The sequence below is a fragment of the Nycticebus coucang genome, chromosome 22 (genome assembly GCF_027406575.1).
Source record: "Nycticebus coucang isolate mNycCou1 chromosome 22, mNycCou1.pri, whole genome shotgun sequence".
Taxonomy (NCBI): domain Eukaryota; kingdom Metazoa; phylum Chordata; class Mammalia; order Primates; family Lorisidae; genus Nycticebus; species Nycticebus coucang.
This window is the reverse complement of record NC_069801.1, coordinates 48,310,410-48,327,738: the sequence shown is the minus strand read 5'-3', so window position 1 is coordinate 48,327,738 and position 17,329 is coordinate 48,310,410. Positions and strand designations below refer to the sequence as shown.

The window sequence follows — 17,329 nt, the reverse complement described above, 5'->3', positions numbered from 1 at the left end:
AGGACATGGTCTATTTTGTCCACAAACATTAAGTCCCGCTTGTTTTCCACCCTTTCCTTTTATCTAGAAAGCAAAAACACAGGGCGGCGCCTGTAGCTCAGTGGGTAGGGCGCTGGCCCCATATACCAAGGGTGGTGGGTTCGAACCCAGCCCTGGCCAGCTAAAACAGCAGGGGCAACTGCAACAAAAAATAGCCAGGTGTTGTGGTAGGCGCCTGTAGTCCCAGCTACTCAGGAGGCTAAAGCAAGAGAATCTCTTATGCCTGAGAGTTGGAGGTTGCTATGAGCTGTGACGCCATGCACTCTACAGAAGTCGACAGAGTGAGACTCTGTCTCAAAAAAAAAAAAAAAAATAGAAAGCAAAAATATCAAATAGCAAATTTAAAAACATATGGGTCTGATTTTGAGTCAAAAGGCAGCTGAGGAAGGGAAAGAAAGTATATGAGGAAATCTAGTCTCTGTATTCGTTCTAAGGAGAGACAAGAGGCATGAACTCATCTCCCCACCCCACACACACCACCAGCAGAGTCTCACTCTGTCTGTCTAGGTAGAGTGCAGTGGCATCATCATAGCTCACTGCAACCTCAAACTCCCAGGCTCAAGCGATTTTCTTTTCTCAGCTTCTCAAGTAGCTAGGTGCGTGCCAGCAATCCTGCCTAATTTTTTTCTATTCTTGGTAGTGATATCGGAATTTCGCTCTTCAGTAGGTTCGTGGTCTTGGTGATTTGAAGAATGAATCTGCAGACCACAGATCAATGGTAAGACAGGATTTATGTCCAGAAAAGAATACAGAAAAAACTCCAGAGCTCCTGGCAGAGAGAGAAAACTCGAGTCAGGAGAGAAAATCTCTCTGTCTCTCTCTGGGCTCTTTATTTATTTATTATTATCATTATTATTATTTTCAGTTTTTTGTCTGGGGCTGGGTTTAAACCTGCCACGTCCCGTATTGGGGCCTGCACAGTACTCCTTTGAGCCACAGGCGCCGCCCTCTCTCTGTGCTCTTTGTCTAGAGGTATATATAGTGGCATGGGGCTGTGGGTAGTTAGCGTGTCTGGGACATCATGTGTGGGACAATGTGTCTGGCCCCTGGTAGTTATATTTAGAGTTACATTTAGGGTGTCTTGGTAGTTACATTTAGCATGTCTGGGACATCTTTTCTGGGTGGCAAATGAATGACTACAATCCCTTTCTTTCCCAGGCCTAGGAAACTTACACGAAATTGACCAGACCTTGAAAATGGGGTTCAGCCTAAGGTGCTGATGTCTCCCCAGCGGTTGTCTGGCCCCTCTGGCTACTGCAGCCTCCTGCAGAGCCTCCCTGCCTACCCTCCAGCCCACTGGTTCCTCTGCTCGCTGCCACCGCATCAACACCGCCAAGGCGGAGGCAGCCAGCTGTGCCCCGCCCAGCTCCACAGCTGGCTGGGATGCCACTTGTCCTGTATCAGTAGAGACAGGGCTGGTCTCAAACTCTTGACTTCAAGCTATCCTCCCACTGAGAGAAGATACCCAGAAAAAGTAAGATCTAAGAGAACAAAGGTCTTCTGAAGGAGACCCCCAGGATATACCTGCAAGGTCCTCCCCATGGTGACTCAGCTCTTAGGAATTTGTAGAAACTTAACTTACTGGGACTTGGAGGCTGACTCTTGCTTCCGCTTCTGTAAGAGCCTGAGCCAGCTTCTCCAGCTTGATTCTAACTGACCAATGAAGGCCGGGTGCCAAGGCTCAAGCCTGTAATCCTAGCACATCCTGAGGCAGGTGGATTGCTTGAGCTCATGAGTTTGAGACCAGCCTGAGCAAAAGCAAGACCCGTCTCTACTAAAAATAGAAAAACAGAGGCAAGAGGATCGCTTGAGGCCAAGAGTTGAGGTTTCTGTAAGCTATAATGCCACTGCAACAACTTGAGATTCTGTCTCAAAAAAAAAAAAAAAAAAAATGACCAATGAGAAAGTTACCTGTGGGCCGGAACTTTTTTTTTTTTAAAGAGTCTCACTATGTCACCCTGGGTAGAGTGCTGTGGCATCACAGCTCACAGCAACCTCAAACTCTTGGGCTTAAGCAATTCTCTTGCCTCAGCCTTCCAAGTAGCTGGGACTACAGGCACCTGCCACAACGCCTGACTATTTTTTGTTGCAGCTGTCATTGTCGTTTGGCTGGCCCGAGCTGTGTTCGAACCCGCCACCCTCAGTGCATATGGCTGGTGCCGTAACCACTGTGCTATAGGCACCCAGCCTGCCCAGCTATTTTTTTTATTGTCGTTGTAGTTGTCTTGTAGTTACTGTTTAGCTGGCCCGTGCCTGGTGTATGTGGCTGGTGCCCTAACCACTGAGCAATGGGTGCTGAGCCTAAACACGGTGTTTTCTCTCCATTGGGCCTTGTCTTCCTGTAACACCACCTCAGCTTCCCAGAGTACTACGGTTATAGATGTGAGTCACCGCACCCAGCCTGAACTCATCTTTTGCCTTCTCCTTCCAATGTTCCCTTGGAAACCCACATCTCAGTTGCCCTGGGCATCAAACATTTTACAAATACAGTCCTCCCTCAGAGAGAATTGAGACTTCATTCCTTTGTTCCCACCTGTAGCCTGAACAAACTTCTAACAGAATCTGGGAAACTTCATTGCATTTACTCAGAGTCTGAATCCTCCTCCCTTGATTTGGGTTCTTTGAGGACTCAGTCTCATGGGCATCCTCAAGTTTAGGGCAGTGTGGAACAGTGGAAACTATTGGTAGTACTGAGTTATCCAATTGTGGGATTCCACACCCCCACCTCTGCAATTTCTTAGCAACCTTACTGTAGGAACAGAGGAGGCACATAGTTAAAATTACCCAGGGTTAGGGGGATTTATATGGTAGATCTGGCAAAAGGAACAAAAGGAGTTTAAGCTGATAAGACTACTCATAGATCTAGGCTGATCATGGCAAAAAGGACAATAGATTAGGAGAAAGGAGTCAAGAGACCGGACAGGCTCTCCTCAGAGGTTGAAGAAATTTAATGGGAGTTAGAGAGCTGGAAGTGTAACAGGTTGTAATTAGAGAGAGGAGAAAGTTTCCAATTTCAGAGGTGAAACATAACAGCTGATAGAAGGTGTTAGCCTTAGGAGTGGAAAGCTGACAGTAAGGGGAGATTACAGATTACTGGGAGGATCCTCAAGGATTGTGAGGCTACCATGCTGAATACTTAATTTTGTTTGTTTTCTTTTGTTTATTTGTTCTTGTTTTTTGTTCTTCAGGAGGCATCATAACTGGGGCAGCTCCACTGTGGTGCCTCCTAAGTACTTAATTTAAAAAGAAGTTAAAATGGGCGGCGCCTGTGGCTCAGTGGGTAAGGCTCCGGCCCCATATGCCGAGGGTGGCGGGTTCAAACCCGGCCCCGGCTGAACTGCAACCAAAAAAAATAGCCGGGCGTTGTGGCGGGCGCCTGTAGTCCCAGCTACTTGGGAGGCTGAGGCAAGAGAATCGCTTAAGCCCAGGAGTTGGAGGTTGCTGTGAGCTGTGTGAGGCCACGGCACTCGACCGAGGGCCATAAAGTGAGACTCTGTCTCTACAAAAAAAACAAGTTAAAATGATGGGTGAGGCAGGGTGGCTCACAGCTGTAAACCTAGCACTCTGGGAGGCTGAGGTGGGTGGAACTCAGGAGTTCCAGATCAACCTGAGCAAGAATGAGGACCCCCCCCCCTTACACACCATCTATACTAAAAATAGAAAATCTAGTGGGGCATCTTTGCAGGTGCCTATAGTCCCAGCTACTCAGGAGGCTGACGGAAGAGGACCCCTTGGGTCCAAAAGTCTGAGGTTGTTGTGAGCTATGAAAATGCCATGGCACTCAACCCCAGGTGACAGAGTGAGGCTCTGTCTCAAAACTAAGATAAAAAGAAGTTGAAATTACCTGGGGTTGGGCTTAAGAGGGGAACTGTGGGATAGGAGCTAAACCCCAATAAAGGAAGTTGCCAAATGACAGCAGTGACAAATGGAGAACCCTTTAATTCTCAAATTTCTTGGAACAAGCTAAGTAGAAGACTAAAGAAGCTAAGTTGACTTTTATAAGGCTGGATGATCACTTGAGCCCAGGAGTTTGAGGTTGCAGTGAGCTATGATGAGGATGATGCCACTGCATTCTAACCCAGGCAACAAAGCCAAGACCCTGTCTCAGGGGGAAAAAAGAAAGAAAGAACATCTAGGAATTTATTATAAAGGAAGTAATCTGGGCGGTGCCTGTGGCTCAGTGAGTGGGGCACCAGCCCCATGTGAGGGTGGTGGGTTCAAACTGGGCCCCGGCCAAACTGCAACAAAAAAATAGCCAGGCGTTGTGGGGGGCACCTGTAGTTCTAGCTACTTGGGAGGCTGAGGCAAGAGAATCACCTAAGCCCAGGAGTTGGAGGTTGCTGTGAGCTGTGACACCACAGCACTCTACTGAGGGCAACAAAGTGAGACTGTCTCTAAACAAAAATGCCATTGTGTGAGGAAATAAGAAAAGAATATGATTTATAAAAATATCATCAAGTTATTGTGTTAGCTCTGAATTTTCCAGGTGTTTGCCATTTACAATCATGTATCTGCCTCCTTAAGGAACTGAAATAAATAAGCATTATAATTCAAACAGTGATTCCTGTCAGACTGCATTCGCCTTTTGTTTCTTTTTTTTTTTTTTTTTTTTTTTTTTTTTTTTTTGTGGTTTTTGGCCAGGGCTGGGCTTGAACCCGCCACCTCTGGCATATGGGACTGGTGCCCTACCCCGTTGAGCCACAGGCACCGCCCCGCCTTTTGTTTCAACCAGGAGTCCTGCAGAATTCCTGTGCCCTCTTTCTCATTCTACATTCATCTGGGTACCCACAACTTAAAGACAAATCACCACAGCTACGAATTTACAGTGTATCCATTCACTTTTTTCAAGGATGTATTCTTCACTGAGCAGCAATCTATGTCAACCCCCCGAACCTGGTGCTAAGGATACAGAGATAAGTCACATGTGGCTCTTGTCCTCAAGGATATCAGTCTGTCTGCAAACACAATGTTTCCACTCAAAACTTGTTTTCTTGTTTACTTTGTCTTTCTGAGACAGAATCTCACTTTATCGTCCTCAGTAGAGTGCCAAGGTGTCACAGCTCACAGCAACCTCCAACTCCTGGGCTTAAGCAATTCTCTTGCCTCAGCCTCCGGAGTAGCTGGGACTACAGGCACCCGCCACAATGCCTGGCTATTTTTTTTTTGTTGCGGTTTGGCCAGGGCCAGGTTCGAACCCGCCACCCTCGGTACCTGGAGCTAGCGCCCTACCCACTGAGCCACAGGCGCTGCCCCCCAAAAAACTTGTTTCTTATATGGCTAGCTACCAAAAGCAGGGACTTTATCTTTTTTTTTTTTTGTGACTTTTGGCCGGGGCTGGGTTTGAACCCACCAACTCCAGTATATGGGACCAGCGCCCTACTCCTTGAGCCACAGGCGCCGCCCTATCTTTTTTTTTTTTTTTTTTTAGAGACAGAGTCTCACTGTACCGCCTTCGGGTAGAGTGCCATGACGTCACACGGCTCACAGCAACCTCCAGCTCTTGGGCTTATGCGATTCTCTTGCCTCAGCCTCCCCAGCAGCTGGGACTACAGGCGCCCCGCCACAACCCCCGGCTATTTTTTTGTTGCAGTTTGGCTGGGGCTGGATTTGAACCCACCACCCTCAGCATATGGGGCTGGCGCCCTACTCACTGAGCCACAGGCGCTGCCCCAGGGACTTTATCTTATGCTTATTTATAATTAAGTGAAATCATTTATTTTATTTATTTTTTTTTTTTGAGACAGAGTCTCAAGCTGTTGCCCTGGGTAGAGTGCTATGCAGTCATAACTCACAGCAACCTCCAAATCTTGATCTCAAGCAATCCTCTTGCCTCAGTTTTTCTGTTTTTACTAGAGATAGGGTCTCACTCTTGCTCAGGCTGGTCTCGAACTGGTGAGCTCAAGCAATCCACCCACCTCAGCCTCCCAGAGTGCTAGGGATTATAGGCATGAGCCACCTTGCCCAGCCTTTAAATGAAATCATATATATGAAAATGGGTCGGTGCCTGTAGCTCAGCAGCGAGGGCGCCAGCCACATACACCAGAGCTAGGAGGTTCGAATCCAGCCTGGGCCTGCCAAACAATGACAACTACAACCAAAAAAAAAAAAAAAATAGCCAGGTGTTGTGGTGGGTAGTAGTACCAGCTACTTAGGAGGCTGAGGCAAGAGAATCGCCAGAGCACTCTACCCAGGGCGACAGCTTCAGACTCAGTCTAAAAAAAAGTGAAAGAAAAAAAATGGTGAACTGCAAAGGGTTTTGTTGTTACTCACCTCAGTCCAACTACGTGTTTTGAACACCCACTGCCACTGTATGCCAGTTATTGTGCCAGGCATTAAAGAAGTAAGGCTGGGTGCAGTGGCTCACACCTGTAATTCCAGCACTTTAGGAGACTGCAGCAGGCAGATTGCTTGAGGCCAGGAGTTCGACACCAGCCTGGGCAACATATGAGACCCTATCTCTACAAAAACAGCAACAACAACATATCAGAAGGATGTAAGATTTTCCCTCTGATTCAAGAGTTTAGTGAAGGAGACAGGTTATGAAGGCATATAAATAAACTACCATACAGTGAGACATGTGTTAGGGTAGAGGCATGAAGGAAGGACTTCAAAGCCCCAGGACTGGAGCAACTGACTTGCCTGAGGGAGATAACCAGGCAGACCTGGATTCTGGATTCTAATTCCACCTCCACTGTTTATTACCAGAGAGATCTTGGCCAAGATACATAACCTTTTGTTTTTATTTATTTATTATTTATTTTTGAGACAGAGTCTGAAGCTGTCGCCGTGGGTAGAGTGCTCTGGCATCACAGCTCACAGCAACCTCAAACTCTTGGGCTTAAGCGATTCTCTTGCCTCAGCCTCCCAAGTAGCTGGGACCACAGGCGCCTGCCACAATGCCCATCTATTTTTTGGTTGTATTTGTCATTGTTTGGCAGGTCCGGGCTGGATTCGAATCCGCCGGCTCCGGTACATGTGGCTGGCACCCTGTTCGTGGAGCTACAGGTGCCGAGCCAAGATATATAACCTTTTAGACAGCAAGTTCCTGACCCAGGATCTAAGAATAAGACTACCTTCTGCACAAAACTGGCCTAAGGATTAAATGACAAATGTCAAGGATCCAGCATAGTGCTTCTACATAATTGGTGCCCAATACAAGTACATTTCTTTTTTACCCTTCATTCTGGGGAAGATAGAAAAGTTTCCAAAAGAAGTAGTGTTTGAAGCCAGGCATGGTGCCTATAAACTGTTGTGTGACCGGAGACGTGAATGAACAGCAGCTTTGCTGTGGGTGTAAACTCGCTCCTGTAATTATTAAGTCAAGAAACAGACTACATGCAGTTAGATGAGATGAAAAAAAAGAAAAGTTCTTTTCCTCCCAATAGCTAGTGTTTGTTTAATTTTTTTTTTTTTTTTTTTTTTTTTTGTAGAGACAGAGTTTCACTTTATGGCCCTCGGTAGAGTGCCATGGCATCACACAGCTCACAGCAACCTCCAACTCCCGGGCTTAAGCGATTCTCTTGCCTCAGCCTCCCGAGTAGCTGGGACTACAGGCACCCGCCACAGCGCCCAGCTATTTTTCGGTTGCAGTTCAGCCGGGGCCAGGCTTGAACCAGCCACCCTCAGTATATGAGGCCGGAACCCCACCGACTGAGCCACAGGCGCCGCCCTAATTTTTTTTTTTTTTAATTGAGACAGTCTCACTGTGTCACCCTGGGTAGAGTGCCGTGGCATCATAGCTCACAATGACCTCAAAGTCTTGCCTCAGCCTCACTAGAAGATAGTACTACAGGTGCCCGCCACAACCTCCAACTCTTGGGCTCAAGTGGTTCTCTTGCTTTTTTTGTTAGTTTGTTTGTTTAGCAGGCCCGAGCCAGGTTTGAACCCATCAGCCCCAGAGCACGGGGCCAGCGCCCTAACCACTGAGCTACAGGCACGCAGCCCCAATAGCTAGTGTTTAAGCCTGAAGAACCAGACACACTGTCTTTAGACAGAAAGAAGTTCCCACCAACCCTTAAGTGGAAGCATATCAATTACAAAGATCTAACCTCCTATCTAATTCCCAGGAGTACATAGTGATTTCCAAAACATGGGCCTTAGTGCATAATTTATGCACTCACTCTGTAGCTTTGTAATTAAATCTGCAGAGGATCTGGAGATATATGGCAATACTGGCACGGCTCCCAGCATATATAAATACACCATACTGGAGTACTAAACTAATGTTTTTGAATAGTCTCTCTTCCTAGCTATATAACTAACAGGATAGACTGTGTTATGGCTGCAATTAAGTGAGATGGTTGCACTTAACAAATTAAAAAGAAGCATGCGAACTGATTGATCCACACAATCCTTTCTTTCTTTTTCCTTTTGAGATATTCTCACTCTGTTGCCCTGAGTAGAGTGCTGTGGCATCATAGCTCACAGCAACCTCAAGTTCTTGGGTTCAAGCAATCTTCTTGCCTCAGTTTTTCTATTTTTATTTTTATTTTTATTTTTTTTAATAAATGGTTAATTTTTTTTTTTATTTATTTTTTATTTTTTTGTGGTTTTTGGCCGGGGCTGGATTTGAACCCACCACCTCCAGCATATGGGACCGGCGCCCTACTCCTTGAGCCACAGGTGCCACCCAGTTTTTCTATTTTTAGTAGAGATGGGATCTCACTCTTGCTCAGCCTGGTCTCGAACTCCTGAGCTCAGGCAATCCCAGCCCACATAATCCTTTCTGATGTGAATTCCTCTTACAGTTGAAGTCTGTATCATATACTCCAACTTTCTAATGGTGAAGTAAGTCTGATATTTATGAAAGGTTCACTGTGTCCTGACCCTGTGTGGGTAATTTTGCATCCATTTTATTGAGGGCTTATTCTGTGTCAGGTACTGTAGGTTCAGAGTAGAGAAAAAATCAGCCTTGATTTCTGACCTTATATAGCTTCTAAGTACCTCAAATAATCTTTATAACAATCTTTCAAAACCGATATTTTGAAGGGAGGGAAATGAGAACTAGATGAGGTCAGTAATTGGCTCCAAAGCCAACTTATCCATTAGGCACAGTAGGCACAATGCTTAGGGCCCATAATTCTTAGAGGAGCCCAAGAAAGTGTTTTAACTTTAATTTCTTTTTTTTTTAACTTTTTTTTTTTTTTTTTTGTAGAGACAGAGTCTCACTGTACCGCCCTCGGTAGAGTGCCATGGCATTACACGGCTCACAGCAACCTCTAACTCTTGGGCTTAACGCGATTCTCTTGCCTCAGCTTCCCGAGTAGCTGGGACTACAGGCGCCCGCCACAACGCCCGGCTATTTTTGTTGTTGCAGTTTGGCCAGGGCTGGGTTTGAACCCGCCACCCTCGGCATATGGGGCCGGCACCCCATTCACTAAGCCACAGGCGCCGCCCAACTTTAATTTCTTTTAAAGCCAGAATAAACAATGAATATAACAACAATGAATACATAATAGTGAATCCAGTCTGCATTATATTTTTCTTTTTTTTTTTTTTTTTTTTTTAATTTGGCCGGGGCTGGGTTTGAACCCACCACCTCCGGCATATGGGACCGGCGCCCTACCCGCTGAGCCACAGGCGCCACCCTGCATTATATTTTTCATCTATGCCAATGTAATCATAAAAACATCTTTAACTCCTTTTTTTTTTTTTTTAATGGAAGGGCCCTGTATCATAAAATGGCCCTGATTAGTCCAAGAGCACATAGTTGATAGGGGACAGAACAAGGTTAGGCAGGCGTTGTAAGCCTGACGCCCCTTTCATTTAGACACATCTAGAAGATGGAAACTGTTTTTACATCTCTCCTAGTGCCTGTTTTTTTTTTTTTTTTGTAGAGACAGAGTCTCACTTTACCGCCCTCGGTAGAGTGCCGTGGTGTCACACGGCTCACAGCAGCCTCCAGCTCTTGGGCTTACATGATTCTCCTGCCTCAGCCTCCCGAGCAGCTGGGACTACAGGCGCCCGCCAAAACGCCCGGCTATTTTTTTGTTGCAGTTTGGCCGGGGCTGGGTTTGAACCCACCACCCTCGGTATATGGGGCCGGCGCCCTACTCACTGAGCCACAGGCGCCGCCCTCCTAGTGCCTGTTTCATAGGGCTAGCTCAATAAATACTGAATTAAATTGCTTTGAGTCAACTTGAAGTGCCTTATATAGTGATGCTATGGTTTGAATGTATATCCCTCCAAAATTTATGTTGGAACTTAAACCCGAAGATGATAGTATTAAGAAGAGGTAGGGCCTGGGCGGTGCCTATGGCTCAGTCAGTAAGGCGCCGGCCCCATATACCGAGGGTGGCGGGTTCAAACCCAGCCCCGGCCAAACTGCAACCAAAAAAATAGCCGGGCGTTGTGGCGGGCGCCTGTAGTCTCAGCTACTTGGGAGGCTGAGGCAAGAGAATCGCTTAAGCCCAGGAGTTGGAGGTTACTGTGAGCTGTGTGAGGCCACGGCACTCTACCGAGGGCCATAAAGTGAGACTCTGTCTCTACAAAAAAAAAAAAAAGAAGAGGTAGGGCCTTTGAGAGGTGATCAAACCACAATGAGGGCTCTATATTCATGGATAATATTAATGCCTTTTTTTTTAATTCTTTTTTTTTTAATTTTTTATTATTTATTTATTTATTGTGTGTGTGTGTGTGTGTGTGTGTGTGTGTGTGTGGTTTTTGGCCGGGGCTGGGTTTGAACCCACCACCTCCGGCATATGGGACCAGTGCCCTTCCCCTTTGAGCCCCAGGCGCCACCCGATATTAATGCCTTTATAAAGGAGGCTTCTGAGAGCTGCCTGCTCTTCCATTCCTTCTGCCACGTGAGGAGACAATGTTCATCTCTTTTGCCTCCTTCCCTTCCACCAGATGAGGACAGAGCAAGAAGCACCATCTTTTTTTTTCTTTTGAGACAGTCTCAAGCTGTCGCCCCGAGTACAGTGCTGCAGCATCTTAGCTCACAGCAACCTCCAATTCTTGGGCTCAAGTGATCCTTTTGCCTCAGTTTATCTTTTTTCTTTCTTTCTTTTATTTATTTTTTGTTGTTGCAGTTGTCGTTTTAGCTGATCTAGCCTGGGTTCAAACCCGCCATCCTTGGTGTATGTGGCTGACACCCTGCTGACTGAGATATGAATGCTGCCTGCCTCAGTTTTTCTATTTTTACTAGAGATGGGATCTTGATTTTTGCTCAGGCTGGTCCCGAACTCCTGAGCTCAAGCAATCCACTGGCCTGGGCCTCCCAGAGTGCTAGGATTACAGGCGTGAGCCACCATACCCGGCCAAGGAAGACACCATCTTGAAAGCAGAGAGCAGCTTTCACTAGGCACCAAATCTGTTAATGCCTTTATTTATTTAAAAATAAATAAATAAATAAAGGCATTAATTATTTATTTAATTAATTATTAAAAAAAAATTTTTAAATAAATAAATAATAAAAATAAAATATAAATCTGGGCCAGGCTTGATGGCTCACCCCTATAATCCTAGCGCTCTGAGAGGCCGAGACAGGCAGATTACTTGAGCTTAAGAGTTTGAGACCAGGCTCGGTGCCTGTGGCTCAAATGGCTAAGGCGCCAGCCACATACACCTGAGCTGGCGGGTTCAAATCCAGCCTGGGCCCGCCAAACAACAATGACGGCTGCAACCAAAAAATAGCCGGGCATTGTGGCGGGCACCTGTAGTCCCAGCTACTTGGGAGGCGGAGGCAGGAGACTCTCTTGAGCCCAGGAGTTGGAGGTTTCTATGAGCTGTGATGCCACGGCACTCTACCCAGGGTGACAGCTTGAGGCTCTGTCTCAAAAAAAAAAAAAAAAGAGTTTGAGACCAGCCTGAGCAAGAGCAAGACCCCCATCTCTACTAAAAATAGAAAAACTAGCTGAGCATTGTGAGAGGCATCTTAGTCTCAGATACTCAGGAGACTGAGGCAAGAGGATTGCTTGAGTCCAAGAGTTTGAGGTTTCTGTGAGCTATGATGATGCCATGGCAATCTACTCAGGGCAACGGAGTGAGACTCTGTCTACAAAAAAAGATATATGGGCAGTGCCCGTAGCTCAGTGGGTAGGGTGCCAGCCACATACACCAAGGCCGGAGGGTTTGATTGGAGCTGGGGCCAGCTAAAACAACAATGACAACTGCAACAACAACAAATAGCCTTTGTGGCAGGCGCCTGTAGTCCCAGCTACTTGGGAGGCTGAGGCAAGAGAATTGCTTAAGCCCAAGACTTTGAGGTTTCTGTGAGCTGTGACGCCATGGCACTCTACCCAGGGTGACAGCTTGAGACTTTGTCTCAAAAAAAAAAAAAAAGGTCAGCACCTGTGGCTCAGTGAGTAGGGTGCCAGCCCCATATACCAAGGGTGGCGGGTTCAAACCTGGCCCCGGCCAAACTGCAAGAAAAAAAATAGCTGGGTGTTGTGGCAAGCTCCTGTAGTCCCAGGTACTCAGGAAGGTGAGGCAAGAAAATCACCTAAGCCCAAGAGCTGGAGGTTGCTGTGAGTTGTGATACTACAGCACTCTACCGAGGCTGACAAAGTAAAACTCTGTCTCTAAAAAAAAAAAGAAAGAAAGAAAGAGGGCAGCGCCTGTGGCTCAGTCGGTAAGGTGCCGGCCCCATATACCGAGAGTGGTGGGTTCAAACTCGGCCCCAGCCAAACTGCAATCAAAAAATAGCTGGGCGGGGCGGCGCCTGTGGCTCAGTCGGTAAGGCGCCGGTCCCATATGCCGAGGGTGGCGGGTTCAAACCTGGCCCCGGCCAAACTGCAACCAAAAAAAAATAGCCGGGCGTTGTGGCGGGCACCTGTAGTCCCAGCTACTTGGGAGGCCTGAGGCAAGAGAATCGCTTAAGCCCATGAGTTGGAGGTTGCTGTGAGCTGTGTGAGGCCACGGCACTCTACCAAGGGCCATAAAGTGAGACTCTGTCTCTACCAAAAAAAAAAAAAAAAATAGCTGGGTGTTGTGGTGGGTGCCCGTAGTCCCAGCTACTTGGGAGGCTGAGGTAAGAGAATCGCCTTAAGCCCAGGAGTTGGAGGTTGCTGTGAGCTGTGTGAGGCCATGGCACTCTACAGAGGGCCATAAAGTGAGACTCTGTCTCTACAAAAAAAAAAAAAGGGGCGGCGCCTGTGGCTCAAGGAGTAGGGCACCGGTCCCATATGCCGGAGGTGACGGGTTCAAACCCAGCCCTGGCCAAAAAAAAAAAAAAAAAAAAGAAAGAAAGATACATAGATAGACAGAGAGAGAGAGAGAGATATGTCACTCCCTTCAAGGGCTTCCCTTTGGACTAATCATAAATCCTTCTCATGGCCTACAGGCCCATTTGAGGTCTTGACCTTATGGCTTTTTCAACCTCCCCTCCTGACATTGTCTTCTTTGCTCAAAACACATCGGCCATCTTTCCGATGCTCAAATGAGACAAACCCATTCTCTTTCTCAGAACCTTTTCACTTGGTTTGTTGCCTTAGCCTGGAACACTTGCCCCAGATTCTGTCTTAAAAAAATAAAAAAAAAAGGGCGGCGCCTGTGGCTCAAGGGGTAGGCGCCGGTCCCATATGCTGGAGGTGCTGGGTTCAAACCCAGCCCCAGCCAAAAACCAAAAAAAAAAAAAAAAGAAAGAAAGAAAAAGAAAAAAAGAGCAGGAGACTTGTCAGTCTTGTTCTCTACAGTATCGTCAGTACCTCGTCCAGTGCCTGGCATGGAGTTGGACTTCAGTCAGTAGGTACGGAATAGATGAATGAAGTGAAATGAAACTGAAGTCCTGAGTTCTAGTCCCTATTCCGTCTCTGTGTGACCTTGGCAAGTCACTTGCCTCTCAGAGCCTCGGTTTGTTCATCTGCAAAGTGAGGGTCATAGCACCCTCCTCACACATTGGTGTGAAGATTAAATTATATAATGCAGGTTAAGTGCCTCGTGCAATGCTCAGCACAGTGATCTACAAAGGCTGATGGTTTCCCCCTTTTTCAGACTCCTTGTCCTCACAGTAGGGGAAATAATATTGATCATATGATACTGAGTTGTTGTAGAAATGATATTAACCTAGGCCGGGTGTGGTGGCTCACACCTGTAATCCTAGCACTCTGGAAGGCCAAGGCAGGTGAATTGCCTGAGCTCATGAGTTCGAGACCAGCTGGAGCCAGAGCAAGACCCCGTCTCTACTAAAAATACAAAAAGGAAAAAATAAACAAACAAAAAAACCCAAAAAACTGAGGAAAGGATCACTTGAGCCCAAAGTCGGAGGTTGCTGTGAGCTATGATGTCACCATGGCACCCTACCCAAGGCAACAGAGTGAGAGTCTGTCTCAAAAAAAAAAAAAAAAAATCATACTAACCTAGAAGTACTATTTCCCTCTGGCCTTTACACATAGTATTCTCCTTGCTCCTCTCCCCTACCCCACGTATTCCGGTCTCAATGTCATCTTCAGGAAGGCTTCCCTGACATCCCATGCTGGATTAGGGTGTTACTGTTGAAATGAACAGACATCACACTGTTATAATTTATTGTCGCTTCTTGGTGAACTGGTATCATTGTTTGTTCATAGGTTCAGTGGATGGATGGATGTTTAGAGGGATAGAAGGACAGAGAGACAGAGGCAAGGAAGGATAGAAGGACAGGGATGATGGAAGGAATCGTGTGGGGCTCTTTAAACCAGCTACACCAAAGTTTTGCAGACTCACAGGACCCCAGAGGCTAGCCTCAGCTGGCCCTGCCACTCCTCCACTCCCTAGAGACCCTGCCGTGTCGCTCCCTCAGCATTGAGTTGGCCCCCATTAGCTACTCAGTCCTCCAGCATTCTCAGCTCTCATGGGCCCTCATTACTTTCCTCAACCCCCCAGGCCGCGAATGGGAGGCAGCCAGTTGCAGGGTGCAGGTGGATCTCCCGCTCCAGGGTCAAGATAGAGGCCACAGCAACTGATGCAAGGCATCTAGCCAAGGAGGCTGGGAGCTGGGACCGAGGCTGGGAGCTGGGACCGAGGCTCCGCAGGATGAGGGGGCTGTGGCTGCTGCAGCTGCTGCTGGTGACCTACACACTCGGGGAGAGGACACAGCGCAGGGTCTACTTACGGGAGGAGTTTGAAGACGGGGGTAAGTGGTTACAGGCAGGCATGGAGGGTGGGGTTGGGAGTGCAATAGGCCAGACTCTACCTGCTCCTTTTCTTTTTTTTTTGTAGAGACAGAGTCTCACTATACCGCCCTTGGTAGAGTGTCGTGGTGTCACATGGCTCACAGGAACCTCTAACTCTTGGGCTTAGGCGATTCTCTTGCCTCAGCCTCCCAAGCAGCTGGGACTACAGGTGCCCGCCATAACGCCCGGCTATTTTTGTTGTTGTTGCGGTTTGGCCAGGGCTGGGTTTGAACCCACCACCCTCGGCATATGGGGCTGGCGCCCTACTCACTGAGCCACAGGCGCCGCCCTACCTGCTCCTTTCCAATCACCTGCACCAGCTGTCAGGTTCACTTTGCCAGTCTGGAGCGCATTTAGGGCTAGGCTAGAGAGAATCCCTTCTCTCTCACTACTTCCTGGTCGTGTGACAGTGGGCCAGGAGCTTCCCAAGTCTGCGTGTGACAGTGGGCCAGGAGCTTCCCAAGTCTGCGTTTCAATTTCCTTTTCTATTAAATGAGGACAATAAAGATCTTGCAAAACTGTCTGAAGAGTTAAATGAGATAAGGTGTGTAAAGCATTGCCCCTCGTATAACAATAGGCATGCCCTGAAGGTTTATTCCTTTCCCTTCATCCTGCAAATACAAACAAGGGAACTTCAGCCGGAAAGGTCTGGCTGGTCTTTCACACCTATAATCCCAGCACTCTGGGAGGCCCAGGGGTAGGATTAATTGAGCTTGAGAGTTGGAGACCAGTCTGAGCAGGAGTGAGACCATATCTCTACCAAAAAAACAGAAAAAAATTAGCCAGGCATGCGAGCACATGCCTGTAGTCCCAGCTGCTTGGGAGGGTGAAGCAGGAGGACCCCTTGATCTCAGGGGGTTAGAGTTGCTATGAGCTGTGATGATGCCTCCATCCAGGAGACAGAGTCAGACTATCTCAAAAACTAAAAAATAAATCACAGCTCAGAGGAACTTGGAGTTCACTTTGTCCAGCCTCCTCCCTGAATGCCTCAAGAACATCAGGGAATTATGGCTGGCTTACTTACCTAAGGACAGATGTTCAGTGGTACCGTTTCAGCCCACACAAAATACTCTTTTTTGTTGTGTGAGTGCATCTGACTATTTTTTTTTTTTTTTTTAGAGACAGAGTCTCACTTTATCGCCCTCCCTAGAGTGAGGTGGCATCACAGCTCACAGCAACCTCCAACTCCCGGGCTTAGGCGATTCTCTTGCCTCAGCTTCCCGAGTAGCTGGGACTACAGGCGGCTGCCACAATGCCTGGCTATTTTTTGTTGCAGTTTGGCTGTGGCCAGGTTTGAACCTGCCACCTTCGGTATATGGGGCCCGCGCCCTACTCACTGAGCCACAGGCACCGCCCATATTTGACTAATTTTTGGAGGGTACAGTGGATACAGTGGATAGGGCATTAGCCTAGGAATCAAGAGTTTTTTGGATTTGCCTCCACATCCCATCTTGAAATCCTGAATATGCCTATTCCCTTGAGACTCAGTTTCCTACTCTGTGATATAAGTAACATGTTGAGGGGAGCAAGAGGTAGAGGTGGTGCAGAGATGGGAGTGAACAAGCCCAGGCGAAGGGACTGGAAGGAAAGGCTTCAGGGGGAAGGTGAAACCTAAGCAGAGTTTTGAAGGATGACAGTTTATCAGATGGACAGCGACGGGGAGAAGCATCTTCTTCTCTTGCTTGTTCATTACGTTCCAGCCACGTTGGCTTTCTTGCTGTTTCTTACTCAGAGTTCAATCCCATCTTAGCACCTTTGTACTTGCTGTGACTTATATCTGAGATATTCTTCTCCATAGATCTTCACGTGGCTTGCTCCTTCTCATCATTCAGGTTTCTGCTTAAATGTCTCCTCCCTAGAGGGGATTTTCTTGTTCACCCTATCAAAAAGTAGTCCCCTATATACAGTTATTCTCTGTCTCTTTATGTGGCTTAATTATTTATTTATTTATTATTATTTCAGGTTAATTTGAGGGTACAAAGAATTAGGTTACAATGATTGCACTCGTTAGGTAAAGTCCCTCTTATAATTGCGTCCCATCCACAAGAGGTGTGCCATACACCCCAACATTGTGCCCATTAAGTGGGAGTGCATCCATTCCCCACCTTCCTCCCCTGACCCCCACCTTGAATTGATTTGAGTTTTTCTCTTATGTGGGTATGTATTACATCATCTACTGGCTTCATATTAGAATT

At 47.1% G+C, this 17,329-nt stretch overlaps 1 protein-coding gene across 1 annotated transcript in view; it reads left to right on the top strand.

Annotated features, from left to right (window-relative positions):
- Positions 1 to 14,994: 14,994 nt before the first annotated feature.
- LOC128574727 (calreticulin-like) overlaps positions 14,995 to 17,329 on the top strand; it is a 43,202-nt gene continuing 40,867 nt past the window's right edge. Inside the window, exon 1 of the mRNA XM_053575558.1 lies at positions 14,995 to 15,094. Coding sequence (XP_053431533.1) covers positions 14,995 to 15,094 — 100 coding nt within the window. The remainder of the gene's footprint in view (positions 15,095 to 17,329) is intronic.